The 17997-nt window shown below is 38.0% G+C and overlaps 1 protein-coding gene across 1 annotated transcript in view; it reads left to right on the top strand.

Annotated features, from left to right (window-relative positions):
• Flt1 (fms related receptor tyrosine kinase 1) overlaps positions 1-17997 on the top strand; it is a 169469-nt gene that overhangs the window by 44613 nt on the left and 106859 nt on the right. The window contains exons 7-10 of the mRNA XM_010623956.2: positions 1719-1893; positions 2775-2892; positions 5062-5231; positions 5737-5896. Of these exons, the coding sequence (XP_010622258.1) occupies positions 1719-1893; positions 2775-2892; positions 5062-5231; positions 5737-5896 (623 nt within the window). The remainder of the gene's footprint in view (positions 1-1718; positions 1894-2774; positions 2893-5061; positions 5232-5736; positions 5897-17997) is intronic.

The raw sequence follows: 17997 nt of genomic DNA, 5'->3' as shown, positions 1-17997 counted from the left end.
AGGAATGTTTATCCTGTTAGCAATGTTGCTGTAAATAAGTGTAGAATATATTTATTGAATACCAATAATTTTCAAAAATGTTAATGTCCAATAGAACATTTTTGATGGAAATATCCTATACCTGTGCTGTCCGATAAAGTAATCACTAGCCCCATATGGAAAGAGCATTTGAAATATGGCTAGCTTGACAGAGGAAATGAATTTCAAATTTTGGTTAATTTTAACTTAAATAGCCAGCTGTGTCTGGTAGCTGTAGTATTACACAACACAATCCTAGAACACAGGATAAATTGTTTCCTAAGAGAAAAACAATACCAGTGTTACTTGAACCTGGGGAAGAAAAGAGTTCACAAAGGGAGAGGTAATTCTTACACAAATAGAGTTGCAGAAGTTCTTAGTTCGTCATCTTAGGAGACTGATTCCTTCACTTTTGATGGCAGTGATTGACTTTCTCTCTGGTACTGCTGATAATGAAGAAAATGGTCTCAATATAGTCTGTGCCACCAGGGAATTAAAAAACATAGGTGGGTGAAATGTGTTAAACTTGGCAAGGGGAAGACCTAACTTCAGACTCAAAGACAAGTCAGGGTAGCTTCCAAAGTCTTGTTTCCATGACCTACTACTAACTCCATGGGAAAACACTGAAAGGAGGAAATGACATATTATGTGTTATAAAATGGACAATTAAGGAGAAGACAATGTGATTTTGCCTATTTATTTGTTTATTTATTTATTGGTACCGGGAATAGAACTTGGGTCCTTCTGCTGGCGAGGCTGGCAGAGGAACCACTGCGCTAAATCCCCAGCCTGATTTTGCCTTTAAGGGAGGGCAGAGGTAAGGGGAAAAAATGAGAATCAAGACTTGCCATGTAAAGGTACATGATCCCAACAATGAATGTAACTGTACTGTATCCCTAAAATGTACCAATAAACTCAATAAAATTTAAAAAAAAAAAAAAAGGAATAGATCACTGCCCAGTTCAGGTTGCTGAGCTTTGAGCTTTCTCTTGGTCTTCCTTGGATAAATGCTGAACAACAACCCCCCAGACAATGACTAAATCTGTCCATAAATTTGCATACCCAGATCTGTGTGTTAGAACTTAGTAGAAATTGGCAAGAATTGCTCAAATAGTGAAATAATGGAATGAGGACTATTCCATGTTAGTCTGCCTGGTCCAGAATCATCTGTTTATTTACAGCAGCAGCAGCAAGGGAAACCCATATGATGATTTATTAACAGAAACACTGTCATTAAGCCAGACACTAAAATAATTATCCTGCATGCTTGGATATGATTCCTGTGGCTAGAGAACAGGCTACCATTTAGAGATATAGCTGTGCTGCAAGAAGAGCCCTAGATTCATACTCGAAGACCTGGGCTCCTACACTATGTAGGCCAGTGTCGCTGTCACTTCAGTTTCTTCATTAGCCAAAGAACAATAATCCTATCAATTTCCCGAGGTGGTTGTGAAAAAACAATTCAAATGACATATGTCCATCAGAAGAAATAAAGCACTAAATAAAGGCTATTGCACTACCAAGCTGAAGCACATCTAGGGAAAGATGTAGTTTCTAAATATTTTGTTCCAGATAGGTTTGATATGTTTCTTAGCATTAAAAAAGAAGCAGCTGTCAAAATACTCACCTGAGAAATACTAAAATACTGTAATTTTAAGTATGAACAATTGCTACTAATACATTTGTTATTTTCTTTCTAGGGAACTGGGAGAGCTTTTATAAGGCAACGAATTGACAAAAGCCAACCCCAAACCAATGTGTTCCACAGTGTTCTTATTATTAAAAAAATACAGAGAAATGACAAGGGACTTTATGCTTGTCAGGTGAAGAGTGGACCATCAATAAAATCTGTTAATACCTCAGTGCATGTATATGGTAAGTGTTGCCAAATCATGCTATGTTTTTTCCTGTGTTTTTCCAAAAGTGTAACCACTGGCCAGGCTTGTTTATAAAACCCAAAGTCTGTAATGACTAGAAAATATAGCATTTTGTGTTCCATATAAACAAGAGAAAATGATGATGTTTTACCTTTACCATCTGAGAAAGTTTTCTCAAGTATTTCATTGAAACATATGGTGTGATAAATTATTTAGAATGAATACTGTCTTACTCCTGGTTTTATTATCTTGAAATCCTAGTATTTTTGCTTAATTCCAATATGCAAATTATATAAACAAAATGTTAAAAATTTTATGCCATTGTTGAAAAAGAAAACATGTCTATAGCCATACCACCCTGAACACAGCCGATCTCATCTGATCTTGAAAGCTAAGCAGGGTTGGGCCTGGTTAATACTTGGGTAGGAGAAAAGAGTGTGAAGAACAAAAACTACAGAGCTGTTCTTCAAAACTCTTTCATTTCCTTTTGGCTATCTCTAGGTTACTTGAGTCCATAGTAACTTTCTCTCGTGGTCAAATAGATTTCTCTCATCTTGGCCAGACAGATTTTTAGAAATATCTTCCCATTGTTTTGTTTTGATGAAGTGGGTGTTTCAGATGTTCTCTATTGGCCTGCGATGTTTTATGTCCTCAGGACTTGCTAGCCCTTGATTTGAAAATATTTTACCAATTAAGATGCTTTTAAAGTATTGTATTCATTGACCAACACTTAGGCTGGCTCCATCCTATCCATTATGATAGGCTCCATCAGAATTCAGGTCTATTTAATAATTCATTGATTGCACCTTCCCTTAATGAGGCAGTGAAGTTTTTTTTACATATTCTGTTCTAATGTTCTTATCACTTCTCCTATGAAAGAAAATCCATTCATCACTTTGAAACATCGGAAAAGGCATGTGTACGAGACTACAGCTGGCAAACAGTCCTACCAGCTCTCCATGAGAGTGAAGGCCTTCCCTTCGCCAGAAGTTGTATGGTAGGACCACAGTCATTTTTATAGCAGTTTAAGATACGTTTTATAAGTAGAAGACACAAAAGCCCAATGACTTAATTTCTTAAGAAACTATCAAGAGAAGTTGCTTAGGCAGCATTGGAGTGCTGGGCTGTGTTGATTTCCTGGTGGCGGCCAAGTGGGGAAGGGAAATAATGAATCAGGATGAGATGAGTGGTTTTTTTTTCTTTTCTTTTTTTTAAAATAAGTACTCATTTCAGTTTAGTCAGCCCCTTGCCAACACTAAATTTCTACATCTCCAAACCTCCCTATGATGTCAACATTCTTTGAATGGAACATGTTGAGCCATAAGTAAGGAAGCGTCTTGAATGTGTAACATGCTCTATTAACCCTGAAGAAGTGGGCCCTTGTAATGAGGACACTGAAAATAATAATTTTATATACAGCTGTGTTGAAAGTTCCAATCTTGTTTTAAAATTAAACAAACATTAACAGACACAGGACATTCATTTGTGGGAATGGACAAGTAGACCTACTTGAACTAATGAAGTGTTGTTTTTTTTGTTTGTTTGTTCGGTTTTTTTGGGCTTGGAAGTTGCATATTCAGAAACTTTTTAAGCCATTTAAAAAACGTGCAATATCTGATGTAAAACAATGTAATCTGTTTACAATCTGAACTCATTTTGTTAAATTACTTTTAAATGCCAATATCATTGGCTTAAGTCATTACATTTAAACAAAGGTTGTGGCGAAAAACAAAACTGATTAGGAAAACAATCCATACAATACAGGAGTGGTGCCTTTTTGAAATCTCTTCAGGCAGAGCTTATTTGGTCTTCACTGTCATATTAGTGCAGCATTTTCTTCTAGTTTCTCGAATACTTAATAGGGAACTGAAGAGAAAAATTAAACTTTGTATTATACCTTCATACCATAGCACTGGAAAAAGGATTTTTTTCTTTCATAATATCTAAAAAGTTTAGCAGTGTATTATTAAATTTCATAATAATTTAATAGCCAGAAGTTACATTCATTCTTTAAGTACATACAAGTGTACTCTCATCTGTTAATGCTGATTTCTTCAATAACCATGTAGCAAGAGGTGAAAAAAAAAATTCAATGCACTATAAAAAAATGTTGTCCTGCTCAGGATTTAGCTTAGTGATGGCACAAGCACAAGGTCCTGAGTTTGATCCCTGGTACCAAAAAAAAAAAAAAAAAAAAAGCTATCCTGTAATAGGAAGTAATTTAAATTAACACTAAACTGATGCTTATTATCACAAAATATAACTTCATCATTTTAACTGCTTCAGAACTGAGACTTGGTAGTAATGGGAATTGGTTTGCAGGACTGTGTAATACAGGGATGATCATGAACTAACACCACTCCTTTATTTTACCTTTTAAGAGAACACAATAAACTTTTACCAGATCAAAAATGCCCATTTAAAGAACTATGCACTGAAATAAAACCATAGGATGTTAGAGTTAAAAGGGATCTTTGAGAAGTTGTGGTCACTAAAGCTCACACTGGCTTCACACCCATCGAGCAGTTAGGGGTGGAGCCAGCTGAAAGTCCAGGTTTCCTGACTCTCACTTCTATGTACAGCTGAATGATATCAAGGCATTTATTCTATACGTAAAATGTTTTGAAATTATTCTACATTTGTAGTTTGTTTTGTGCCTCAGCAGTTCTCCCTCCGGGAAAATTATCTTGATTTCACTATAGTTTTGCTATGAAAGGGACAACTGGTGTGACCATTTACATAACTAATAAGAACTCCACATGAGACCACAATAGGAACGTCTATTTTTATTTTTATCTGGAGAAGAAATCTACTTGATATGACTTACAATGGCTCTTGAATTGCTCATGGAACCTCATGGGAAACTGAAAAATATCTCAATGGAATTAGAGCCTGTACCTCCGTTAGGTCACAGTGGCCTCTGGCATCCCTGTATACATTAAGTCACCACTTTTCTTTTTTCTTTTGGTTTACTCCTTCTTTGCCAATAAATATGAAGTAGTAACTAGCCTAAAAGCCGTTATCTGCTTTTATTGAAACGTTAGTACTCAACATTTTAAAATCAGTGATCAAAGGCTCAAACTGATTAACTGGAACTCACAAACTGAATTGCCGTGATATTGGAGAAGCATGGGGAGTGACTTTCTGATCATGTTTTGAACAACAGGCTGAAAGATGGGTTACCGGCAACAAAGAAATCTGCTCGTTACTTGGCTCATGGCTATTCATTAATTATCAAAGATGTAACTGCAGAGGATGCAGGGAATTATACGATCCTGCTGGGCATAAAGCAGTTAAATGTGTTTAAAAACCTCACTGCCACTCTAACTGTAAATGGTAAGTTTGTGGTTCATACATTCTTTGGGTTCTAGCAAGGGGGAAACTAGTGAAAACTAGTCAATTCAAGAGTCAGTATGAAGGGCTGGGTATGTAGTTCAGTGGTAGAAAACTTGCCCAGTATGCCTGAGGTGCTAAGTTCAATCCTAATAAGCATTGCAAAAAACAAAAAACAAAAAACAAAACGCCAAAAAGTCAGTACAGTGTCAAAGAAAACAAAATTTTAAATAACTGTTTTTCAAACCACTTTTGTTACCATCAGGACTATTTCGTTTGCTTGTCTTCCATTGGCAACAAAGGTTATTATAATCAGAATGTATATACATGGAATCAAATTAATGTTCTCAACATACTTGTAGCTTTTAAAAACAGGCATTTTCTTGGCCACAAGATCTATTTGTGTTGTTTCCCTGATATCAAAACCCGTGAGACTGGTCCTTCATGTGAGGCCTAGGAGAAAGTCAGAAAGTCTTTGACTTTTATCTTGTTCTTCATGTCCTTCCAGTGAAACCCCAAATTTATGAAAAGGCTGTGTCGTCATTCCCAGAACCAACTCTCTACCCACTGGGCAGCAGGCAAGTCCTAACCTGTACCGTCTATGGAATCCCTCAACCTACAGTGCAGTGGTTCTGGCATCCCTGTAACCATAATCATTCCAGAGCAAGGTAGGGGCAGTTCGTTTCTTGTGTGACTTTCAAATATTCTTTTGCTATCATGAACTAAGATACTTTAATGGACCGGTGGGAGTTTACAGATAGAACATGCAATATATTTGGGGCAAAGACTTCACCTACTTTGGAAACAGGTAGGCAACAGTTACTGCTTCTTGAAGATTTCCTCCATTGGCTCCCTGTTGCATCATTTTTCTCTCTAGTGTGCCATTTTAGGAATACAGACACACAGAACTAAGGTAACCTGAGACCTCTTACTTGCCCAGGATAGAACCTCCGTGCTTGTTTCCCAGTAGAGAATCTTCAGACTTTAGCTACACCCATGTGATAGTTACACTGATCTTCCCATTTTTCATTGGATGATCCACAGTCTTCCCAACACTAATGATCACTATGTTTTATCTCTGAGGGTTTGCTTATGCTTTTCCATATGTCTGAAATGGGGTTCCACCCACTGTCTGCCTCATAAGATGTCCTCCTTTATCAAACTCCAGGCTCAGTTCTCGTATCACCTTCTCAATGAAGCTTCCTAACTGCCTCATTCAGACTCATTTCTTCCTCCCAGTATGAAAAACATGTTTACACCATGGTGAATGTATGCTCATTTGTCTGTAAGCTATGAGCTAACTGCTCTGTATCTTGAGTCTGGCACACCATATATGCTCAGTCTGCATCTGCTGAATAAATACTTCCCAACCCTTCATGCATACACAAAATTTCCTCACATGACTTACTGACTGAACACTGTTTGTGTTTTCCCTTTTATCTAGTCTAGAGGGATGGTACCAATGATAGTTCAGGAGAGCTAGTTTGAAAAACAGGAATAGGAGCAATATGTACACTAATAAGATATTATGGAAACAGTCTAAGAATTATTATTATGCCAAAAAGTTTGCTTTATTGCTTTTAACTTTCAGAGTGTTTGGAAGAATTGCTATTAAAAAAACCTAATCTGATGAAAAAATAAACAAGGCATAATCCTAGCATAAACAAAAGTGCCTATTTGATGTTCTAAATTCTTTCTTCAATTTCAAGTCTCCATCTGTGTCTTGATTCTTTGTTTAGGGTACACTGATAGTGAAAAGTTACTGGTAAGTTATGGAACTCCACATAATGTCTGACTTGTCATTCAAATATCTTTTTCTAAGAATAGAAATATAGAGAAGCAGTAGTTTAGTTTTAAGGCTACACTATAGTCATTTGAGTAACCTGAAATTAATAACTGGCTTAATATGGTCATCTAGTTTATGTATCTAAGTTAATATAAGAAGTTCAGACCTAAATTGTTCATCTCCTAGAATATGATAAATATGTAAGCATATTTTAAAACTATCAGAACTACTGATCACCTAGAAACTTCCTTCTTTAAAAAAAAAGTGGTAAAATATATTATGCAAATGAGCTGTGTTTTAACTAAGAAATATTGGGGGTTTTCTTCTGCCTTTAATTTGTTCTTATGAAACATTAGTAAGAAGTTCTGCTGTGGTATTGCATAGTAGAGTGACTAAAGCTCATGACTATGTACTATATATCTCAGAAAGCTATAAGAAAGGGTTTTGGATATTTTCTCCATAAGAAATGACAAATGTTTGAGGAAATATGTTTAAACTGATTTAAACATTACATAATGTATACACATACTGAAATGTCACGTGGTGCCTCATTAGTATGAACAATTCAGGTTTTTTAAAATTTTTGTTTGTTTGTTTGTTTTGGTACCAGAGATCAATCTCCAGTCCTTGCGTTTGTGAGGCAGGCGATGGAACCACTGAACTAAATCCCTGGCCTGACAATCTGTTTTTTTTTTTTAAATGAAACATTAGGAAAAAGAGGAGGAAAAGATGGTTACTTTAAAAAATGATGGCTACGAAAAAATCATGTAGCCGGCCTGGGATTTAGCTTTGTGGTGCCATGCCTGCCTTGCAAGCCTAAGGTCCTGAGTTCAATCCCTGGTACTGCAAAAAAGAAGAAAAGAAAAAAAAAATCATGTAGCTAATAAACCAAGAAGGAATAAAGCAGAATTTCTCCCTTTTACTGTCCTGCATATTTTGGTATAAGAAGTATTTCGGTATTTAAAACTATTACATTATTAACATGGAATAAAATGAGGAGGAAGTTTTGAATTTTCCTGGTAGAGACTTCTAAATGGATACTGGTAAACTTGCTCCTTGTTAGCCTGGCACAAAGCTAGGAAGCAGCCACAGGGCTGTTAAATTTCTAGTACCTCTCATATGTCTGTAGTTCACAGCTTCTGATTATATAAAAGCAAGATAATGAAACACACTTTATAGACAGAATACAAGGAGTAAATGCGGTAAGCATTTACCACACAGTGCTGCAGAAATACAAGGCTATAATTATTGATTGACTGGTGCATATTTCAAGTAAAGACCCAAGAACTTCTAAGGAACTTCAGTGGAAATTTCTACTATGGAACTAGTTTCACAGCAATGAGAAATCGTACCAAATATTTCCAGGAAATGAAGATAAATTGTGAAAAGTAAAATATCATTCTTCTTTAAAAATAGAAATCTGATAGGTCTGAGGGGAAAACCCTGTAGAATGGAGGAAAATATGACTTAGGAAAAGAAAAGAATTGAACTATAGAAACGTTAGGCAAAAGTAAAAGAAAGAATAAATACAAGGGTGCAATGGGCGAATGAAGTAATTCTCACAGGTCACATGGCCCTCCGTCCATTCATTTCCAATCATGGGAGGAAGTGGTTCTGCCCGGCAGATGGTTAAGGCTGGGTGGGGCAGAGTGTTATGTGGGGAAGCTGCCTGTAGTTTGGCCGGTCCACATGCCATTTGTGGGACTTCATGTTGCCCCTGCACTTTGAAGAGTGAAATGGGACTACCAATGCTTCAGAGCCACGAGCTACTCTTGATCTCAGAGATGATCTTTGCCGCAGCTCTGGCAGCAATTGACGGAGTAGGGAGGTTCTAAAGAACAAGTGACAACACAGGACTTCAGGGAAGGGGTGTCACCCTAGGGATCTGAGGATCCCAAGAGAGTATGGAGAATGGACAATCTGGGCATCATTTGTTTGTGCTCCAGGTTACCAGTTCAGTGTTCTCAGGATGAATCTAAGATGTTAAAAGATTGTTTTTATTTTGGTATGGTTGAGTACCAAAGAGATGCCCATGTAAGAGACTGGAGCATGTTATGCCTGAACTGGCTATTAAGCCCACTTTCACATAGTCCCCACAGATACCAGATGATAAGTGGGCTTTGGATGGGTCATCCCTGCTGGCACTGTTAGCTCAGGTCACCCCTCTGTTAGTGTCCAGAGCTACCTGGTTTGGGGTTTTTGTTTTGTTTTGTTTTGTTTTAACCTAGGCCTAGTTTTTAAATACGGAATGTGTCTTGATCTTTAGTATTAGAAGTTTAGTGTCTGCAGCCTTCAATGACTATAGCTTTGTTTTGAGAGCAAGCATTCTTAGAATGCATACCCCTTTAATTATTTCTCCCCATCTAACTCACATATCATAATTTCAGAGTAACAACACCGATCGATTATAATATAGTTGCAAAATATACAAAGGCCCTTCTAATGAAAAACATATCAGGTAACATTATGAAAATTTCAATTTTTTTCAACTGTGGTAGCCAACACAAATTTTTAGGGAGAAATCTGTGCTATCTGCCTTGCATTAATACCTCTCACTTTATATAAATCAATTTCGCACACTGGCAGTATTCAATCTAAATGTGTAATGTCAACCATTTCCTCATCATATAAATATTTATTAGGTACCAACCATGTGTAAAACAACGACAAACATCATTTGTTGTCAGCATTTAGTTTTAATTACACAAGATCGCACCTATTTGATGATTACTTACTTATTGGAGTAATATATGTGCTAAGCCTCAGGATTAGAGACCTGAGAATCAAGGAAGTAGGTTCTATTCTTGGCATGGCCCTGACTTCTCTCTGACCTTGTCCAGTTATTTAATCTGGGCTTCCATTTCCCCTTCTGTAAATGGCAACTTCCGGGCTTCCCCTTTCCTCTAAATCATAGCTATGAAGGAGTTAAGTGAGGAAATCGCTTTAAATTACATTTTGTCTTTTTAAAAAAAAACTTTAAAGTTTCCCAGTTGTTATACTCATATTTCTCTTCTGCTTCTTATAATTTATAGAACAATTTGACCATTAACTTTAAAGGAAGGTTAATGCCAAATTAATGAATGCTTGAATTCATCAAAGTAGAATGCTTACAAGGGAAATCTTACATGTAATGTTCTGTTATATAGAATAATTGACTTAGAGGTTATAAATGTTAATAATTACCATGTAAGATAAAAATGCAGGGCTGGAGGTATAACTCAATGATGGAGTATTTGCCTACCATATTGTGAGGCTTGTGAGGCCCTGGATTCCTTATATCCCAGTACTGGGGGGAAAAAGAGGAGAAGTAATGCACTAGGTCTTCCATTGTTGAGGGTAAACCTGTTATTTTTTTTTTAGTGCCAACCTGGACCCACTCTGTCAGCCTTTGTCCATTAAAGCTTTCTCCTCTACCCAGTTGGTTCTATGCTTTGCTTGCTTTATTTGATATTTTGCCAATAAGCCCCATTCAGGATGTGAAAAACAGTTTGGGATTCTCAACTCCTGGAAGCTTGGGGGGATACAGCAATCTTGATGACTTTCTTTGCTAAGGTGGTTGGTTTTCTAATAAAACTCCACTAGGTAGATATAGGCCCTCAAAGAAGGGCTTTCAAAACTTAAGTAGGTCAGATCTGGAGTCTAGGGTAATTATATATTTGAGAAGTCAAAGAGAAAATAATATCCCTTGCCATTCTTGATGACAATTTGAAGTTGCATTTCTAAAACACTCTTGGTTTGCCCCAGTGGTAAAGCCTTACAGGGTGTCTAAGAGGTCTGAGCACTTAGACCAAATGCAGTTTTCCCTTTGTTCCTGTGGGAGGAGGGGTGTCCTACTATAGCTAGGCAAGGCAGAGGCCTCTAGGAACTCTGACTAGGCATTGCCTAATTGCATTTGTCTGTTGTTTGCATTTGCAAATTGGCAAGAAAAGCCCAGAATCATTAAGGATGTGTCAGGCATAGATGATTTGGAAGAACCATAGTTTTGTGCATCAGTGGCGTATGTAAAATTAACGGGACATAACCAAAACAATTGTTAATGGTAGTTAATTAGAAATGTACTCAAGGACCCAAATTTAATTGACTACCATCATGAATTACTATTATTTTTATGCCATAATAATTTTATGTCCTGTATTTTGCTTTCTATCTACAAAATGAAAAGTTTAACCTGTAAATTGAAAAAGTCAACATTTCCTAAGGGTAAGATAGGTTACATGGCTAAGAGAAAGAGTAATTTAAGATCTTTTCTTTTGGAAATATAATTACTTACCTCATATTTTAATATTTACCACATTCTTCTTAAACATATTTATAGTTTATATCCATGTGTCTCTTATTGTACATTAAGTGCTTTGTAGGCTCAAGGCAAGTACACTACACAAAGAAGAACCTGAACTTAAGTAAGAGTTTAAAGAGGACCACTTGACCAAAGCCCACTTTAGCAGGACTTTGAATTTGAACAAAGCCAAATAAAACTGGCCATCTTATACAAGAGGCTTTCATCATGAGCCAAAAATGAATGTTCACTTACTTACTAATGAGAAACTTCTTGCATTCTGTTATATAATTACTGGACGAGAAAGTGCATGCTGCCTGATGTGAATGTTAGGACAACAACCCCTATTAATATTTCATACAAAGTCCTGAAAGAGAGCATGAGTTCACTTGCCAAATGCCTCTTTCCTACTTTCCTGTACTCTGTGAGATTTTCCTTTTTTCCACTCTCCATAGTAATGCAAGTGAATCTGATGAGTTATTGTTTCTAATGAATTAACTGTCTCCTATAATTGCTATCAAACATTTCATTATGTGTTTTAAATTAAACCAAAAGGCTGACTCATAGGAAATTTATGCTGGATGGTTTTTATAGAGATCTTGTCAGCAAGATCTAACATAGCTTCCCAGGGTTAGAAATAGACAAAAGACAGTGACATAAAATTTGGGATGACTCCTTAAAAAAATTGATAAAACCTCTCCCATTTGGGGGCCATATTCACAGATTTTTTAAATTACTGAATCCAGAAATTAATATCCTGACAGTTTCTTAGGTAATAGATAAGTAAGCCAGAACATTTATTAAAATATGCATTTATGTTTGGACATCTACATTTTTTATTTATCTCAATTATCTTGGTAGGCTGTTTTTTGAAATATGGAATCTAGTCTATGTAAACTCAGTGTCTTTTAAATTAAAAAAAAAAACAGAACCTGGAGGATCAGGAAGTTAGAAAATGTGTAGAGGATTTAGATGATAGCGCAGGTGGTGTGTGTTACAATATGATTCTACCCGCTAGCCCTATTTTCTTTATGCTTTCTCTAGAAGACCTGTAGGATGTTTTCTCATCAATGCTATGATTTACTGAGTCATAATAGCTATAATTGATTTCATCAATATGCCCTTTCTGGTGCTAGAAGCTGTATTCATCCCTGTATTGATCAGCTTTCCCACTGCTAGGACCAAATATCTGGTATTCACAATTTAAAGGAGAAGAAATTTATTTGGGCTCATGGTTTCAGAAGGTTCAGCCCATGGCCAGCTGGCTCCAAGGCAGGAAAACCATGGTGGAGGGGCTTAGTTAAACAAAACTTCTCACTTCTTGGCCTAGGGGAAACACACCAGAGAGAAAGGGGCCAGCAATGAGATTGTTCTCAGGATCACCCTCGTGACCCACCCAGACAGAAGCATGCTTTCTGAATCTGCTAGGCATTTTTTAATCCAGTTGACAACCATGTTTAACCACCACAACCCCTTTATACACATTATCTTGTAGTCCTTAACAGTTGTGTGGAATACTCATTAATTTCCCCATTTGCCATAAAGGAACAGAAGCTCAGAGTGTTATTTCTCAGGTATTTTCAGATTTTGGAATAAAAGAAGAGCAAAGTAGTTGGCATTGCAGAAGGTAACTTTTCCCTGGCATCTGATATGACTGCTCAGAGTGGATTCCTGTGGGTTGTCCTTGGAAGGAGCAGAAGTCCTTCTGGGGACAGGTTAAGGGAGCACTGACCAATCCTGTTAAGTTTGCTCTTCTCAGCAGTAAGTTCAAAGTGAGCACATTTGTGGAGTTAAGAGTTGAGCTGGGGATTGGAGAAGAAGGGGGAGAGAGGTTAGCAGCAATTCCAAAAATTTGGTTCAAGTCATGTGTATCTCTAGGAGCAAGTGATGACTGCAGCTGGTGACTGATGACAAGTGCTGCAGTTTAAAGGAAGACCATGGAGCAGGTAGACCTGGGCCCAGAAGACAATAGATAGATTGTGAAAATTCCTATGGAGAGGGGGACGAAGAAGGGACAGAGCAATATGGGATTCAGTATGGACTGAGGTACTAGAGAGGACATGCCAGAAGACTAATTTGGGTGACATCAGATTTGGGCCGAGAAAAAAATAAAAGCATAACTGGAAAAGCAAGTTGGGACCTGACGTGGAAATTTTAGAGTGGCGTGGAACATTCACCTCAGCCCATTTGATGTTCTGCAGTCTGCTGACCAGGAGCCTACCTTGTCAATTCTTCAGATTGATGGCCTTTTATAGCCTCACTGCCGTGGCTGTACTATGAAGGCTGTTTTTCAGCATGCATTAGAGGCACTGAATCCCTGAAACCCTGGCTTCTATAGCTGAAAATCAAGGCTTTGGAGTAGATACTCAAGATTTTTTTTCTTTTTATTGAGTTTATTGGTACAATCTAGGTCTACAATACAGTTACATTCATTACTGGGATCCTGTACCTTCACATGACAGGTCTTGGTTCTCATTTTTTCCCCTTGTCCCTGCCCTCCCTACACCCGCTCCTCCCCTCCCCATTAAGAAACTCTTTATTTCCATTTTTTCATTTTCTCATATTTTTTCTTTTCCCTTATTTCCTTGTGCCTACCCTTCTTACTTTCCCTACACCTTTAGCCCTTTCTTCCTATTTCACACTCTTAATTACTCAAGATTTAAAAAAATAAAATTACAATACAACAGCACATATTATTCCATGTTCCATATGCCTTATCATCATCATTGAGCATTATGTAAGGTGGCCACTAATTGCTACCTTCTGACAGATCCTCTCTTGTAGACATGAAAAAGTCCTCAAATGAATAAGGTGAGAAAAATGTAAGTGTGTACTTAAAGACCCTCTAAGGCCAAACAGAATATTATGACTGGTAGAAAAACATGTGGCCTAGAATTTTTATTTTTATTTTCTTTATAGATAAAAGTTATTAAGCACTTATGGGATGTTAGGTGCTTAATATGTACTTCACACACGCAATCTCATTTAATTATCATTTAATTATAAGAAAATTTCTTTGAGACAGACTATAATAATCACCATTTTTCAGGTCAGGCACAGAAAATTCAAGGTCCTTGCTAAGAAACTAGTCCTGATTGACATGTCAGACTACAAATGAGTGACCGTCTAGGCCATCATCAACCAGATGATTGAAAGCACTTCATCTGTCACTACTAGCATGGATTCTGTAACAACTTAAATATTAATATGAGGTATTTTTAGTCTAAAGCTCACAAACCAGCAAGCAGGTATATTTTAATTTGCTTTTTTGTTTTGTTCTGTTTTTTTGAGACAGGGTATCACTATATAGCCCAGGCTGGTCTTGAACTCATGGCCATCCTCTTGCCTCAGCCTTCTGAGTGCTGAGATTACAGGTGTGTACAGCCACATCCAGCAGCAGGTATATTTTAAGAAGCCTATGTTGTTTGGTGTCGTGACGCATGCCTGTAATCCCAGAACTCAGTAGGCTGAAGCAGCAGGATTGCTAGTTTGGGTCCCACCTGGGCAGCTTATCAAGACCCTGTCTCAAATAGGAAGAACTGGGGAGGCAGCTCATTGATAAAGTGCCCCTACATGCAATACTCACTACTGAAGAAAAAATGAAAAGGAAGTCTGTGTTTAAACCATAAGAAGCAATTTTAGAAGGTGTTAGGATTCAGAAATACAATCCACAGCTTAAGGACATGGGACCTGGAACCTGAGTCCTCTGGCATCTACTCCTTTCTATGAGCAGTCAGATTCTTGGCAAAAGAAACCACTTTTCTGAATCTGTTTCCTCAACTCTGCAGTGGAGGACAGCACTGACATCAGAGGTTGTTTGGAGGAATTAAATGAGATAAAACGTATGAAGTACTTCACTCTGTGACTGGCACATTGCAAGTGCTAAGTTTGTTTGCTGAAAGTTGCCCAGTACCTTAGGCAGCTCTGTGGCTGTGCACTGCAAAGCCATTTTCCTCTGAAGTGGCATTGTGTACACACTAACCTCTGAATGTTGACAATCAGTAATCTGACAAGATGATCCATGATGTGAGGTTACTGATCTCCCATACTTGCATCTTTGGACATATCTTCAGACTACTTTGACTCTTGATGGTCCAAGAGGGACAAGCAATGTTAGGCATTTCAGATTATTTAGGAAATTAAAAGAGTTCTAGAAGCCTGGGTCTCCTTTTGTTTGTGAATTCTTCCTTGGCTATTGAGTGCTCATTGTCTGAAATCTTGTAGAGCCCATAGTAGGATATTGCTCTTTTCATTTTACTTGCCTGTATTCAACCATATTCTGGTATGTTTTCATGAATTTGACTTGTTTCTTTAATAAATACAGATAGTCCTTCAAAAAAAAGGAAGTAAATTATGTACTTCTTTCAGGAGGAAATGGAATATAAATGAAAAAATAATTTTTGAGTAAGATGGTGCTATTAATTATGAGCCAATATTTTTCCCAGCCTTTGCAAAAGGAGAAGACAACTGACAGTCAGTTTTCTATTTTCTATTTTCCATTGCCTAGATTGAAATTATCCAGGACTATCAGTTGGGTACTGACATGCTAAGCTATGTTTGTCTGGGTCCTCATCACATCCCTTGTCTTCATTAATATTTGGCACTGATGGAACTGATGGTGGTGACATAGTGATTAGTTCAGGAGGCATGTGAGGTCATTCAGTGGCCACTAGCACCCCTTTTCAGCACATTTAAGTGGTGGATGGGAGGTTTGATACCTGACATAAGGGTGGGCCCATTCTTTGCCAGGATTCACTCTTCTGAACAGGCAGTTAACTGAGCAACAGACAAGTGCCTTGCGTATCTACTGTTGGTCAGTTGGATGGGCTAGGCACTGAGGCAACAATGATGAGAAACATAGTCCCTGCTGTTAAGTAGCCCTACATATAGGCAAATAATAAAATGACAACATTACCAATCTGTTCATTGTGTGCCAGGCACTGTACTAAGTATGTTATCCACATTAACTCATTTGGTATCACTGTAATACTTGCTGATGTCAAGGGGACCTTCTTTACTTCTTTATTTAAATTATTTCCCTTCTCTTTGCTTTTTGGCTCTATAATGAGACTAGCAAGAAATGGTACCATGTTTTTACCATGTTTTTCCCCCCTTCGGAGTTGGCAAAGCTAAGAACATCCATTTCCAAAAAATTTGATGTGATTTACAAAAAGCATAATATGCAATTGAACAACCCTGGACAAAAGGAGAAAACAGTATAAGACAATGTAGTGACACAGTCCATTTGCTGTTTGCTGAGAGAAGAAAGATTAAAGGGTCTATAAGATAAAAAAATGAGCCAAGAGAAGTACAGTCATTCAGGGGACTGAGACTCAAGAGAAATGACTTCTCTTCTAGTCTCTGGAATATAGGGGCAAAATCCTCTAGCATGTTTCTACCGCACTGAGTGTGTCTCAGGACTGATAATTCCAATACCCTGAGTGCAAGCCAATGGCAGAATACCAAAGCAGAATTTATGGGCTGTGATCCAAGGACAAATTTTCAGAATGATTCAAGAAATCAAAACAGACTGCAAGTCTTCTGAGCAATTTTCTGTGCCTGTGAGTCCCATAATTGGGCTTTTGCTACCAGAGTTATGTAACTGGAAAGTTATAAAACCATTATTTGAACTCACGTCTGGTGGCTCTAAGATCCGTTCCTTATGCTAACCTTGTCCCAGTTCTGAAGGCATCCAGGATATTTCAGTACTGACTGCTATATAGTAAATAAGCCTCTGTCTTCCTTTTTGCATGAACAAAATGCAATGATAGCTTGAAATATTCTTCACTGAGTGATTGGAGCTAATATCTTCAGTCTCCTTCCTGAGTATGGTGAAGGATATCATTTTTAGCCATTACTAAAAATTCCCTAAAGACTTTTTATTTATCAAATCATCCTTCCTCAGTCAGCTAGTCCTTCACTAAGAAGAAAAGTGAATAAACAAAACAGACATTCTCTTTGAGGCTCCTATCTAGTTGTAACCAAGTAAGCACACAACCGATCTTTTAGCCTCCCGGTCACACAAAAGTGGGGCTGAGGACCCCCCCAGCCCTGGCTAAGGTTCCATAAAGGAGATGGGGGCTGCACTGTGAGAGCACATGCTTAGAAGCCGAAGAGGGGAGGGAAGCAGAGGCTGAATACAACAGGCCTTGTTCTGAGTGTGAATGGACGACAGCCCTCGAGTGCAGGAAGCAGTGCCAGCCAAGTCACTCAGAGAAAACATCTTCTCTAAACAGAGGTGGCCCAGGACACTGGATGCTCTCCACCATTGTCCGAGGAGCTGACCCAATGCCTATGATCCCCCAAACTCTTTCTTCCCCTCCTCCTGAGATAAGTGATTTAAGGCATCGCAAGGTCTTTTACTATATGAGGAAGTCACTTTTCCAGAACTTCTTCAGAGTCCCCTCTGCCTGACCCTGTGACCACCCTGAAGGCCCGGGCTGTTTGTCTACAGCAAAAGGAACAGGAGCCATTCTGCAGACGCACGCCTTCCAACTCCACACCCTCTTCTGCCAGCATCCTCTCCCCTGTATCGACTTATTTGTCTTATGAGAATGTGAGAAGAAGGGAAAAGATAGTGTTTGCAGATTCTATTAATCTGATGGCTCAGATACGCTCTCACAATGTTTTGACACGAGGCCCACAGTAGCCGAGGACTGTTTACATCAGGGCCTTGTGCAGGATGATGCGCTGAATGGTGAGCCAGC

The sequence above is a fragment of the Fukomys damarensis genome, unplaced genomic scaffold, assembly GCF_012274545.1.
Source record: "Fukomys damarensis isolate Sample0158 unplaced genomic scaffold, DMR_v1.0_HiC HiC_scaffold_38, whole genome shotgun sequence".
Classification (NCBI taxonomy): Eukaryota; Metazoa; Chordata; class Mammalia; order Rodentia; family Bathyergidae; genus Fukomys; species Fukomys damarensis.
The sequence above is the reverse complement of the archived record's forward strand: the minus strand, read 5'-3'. Positions and strand labels throughout refer to the sequence as shown.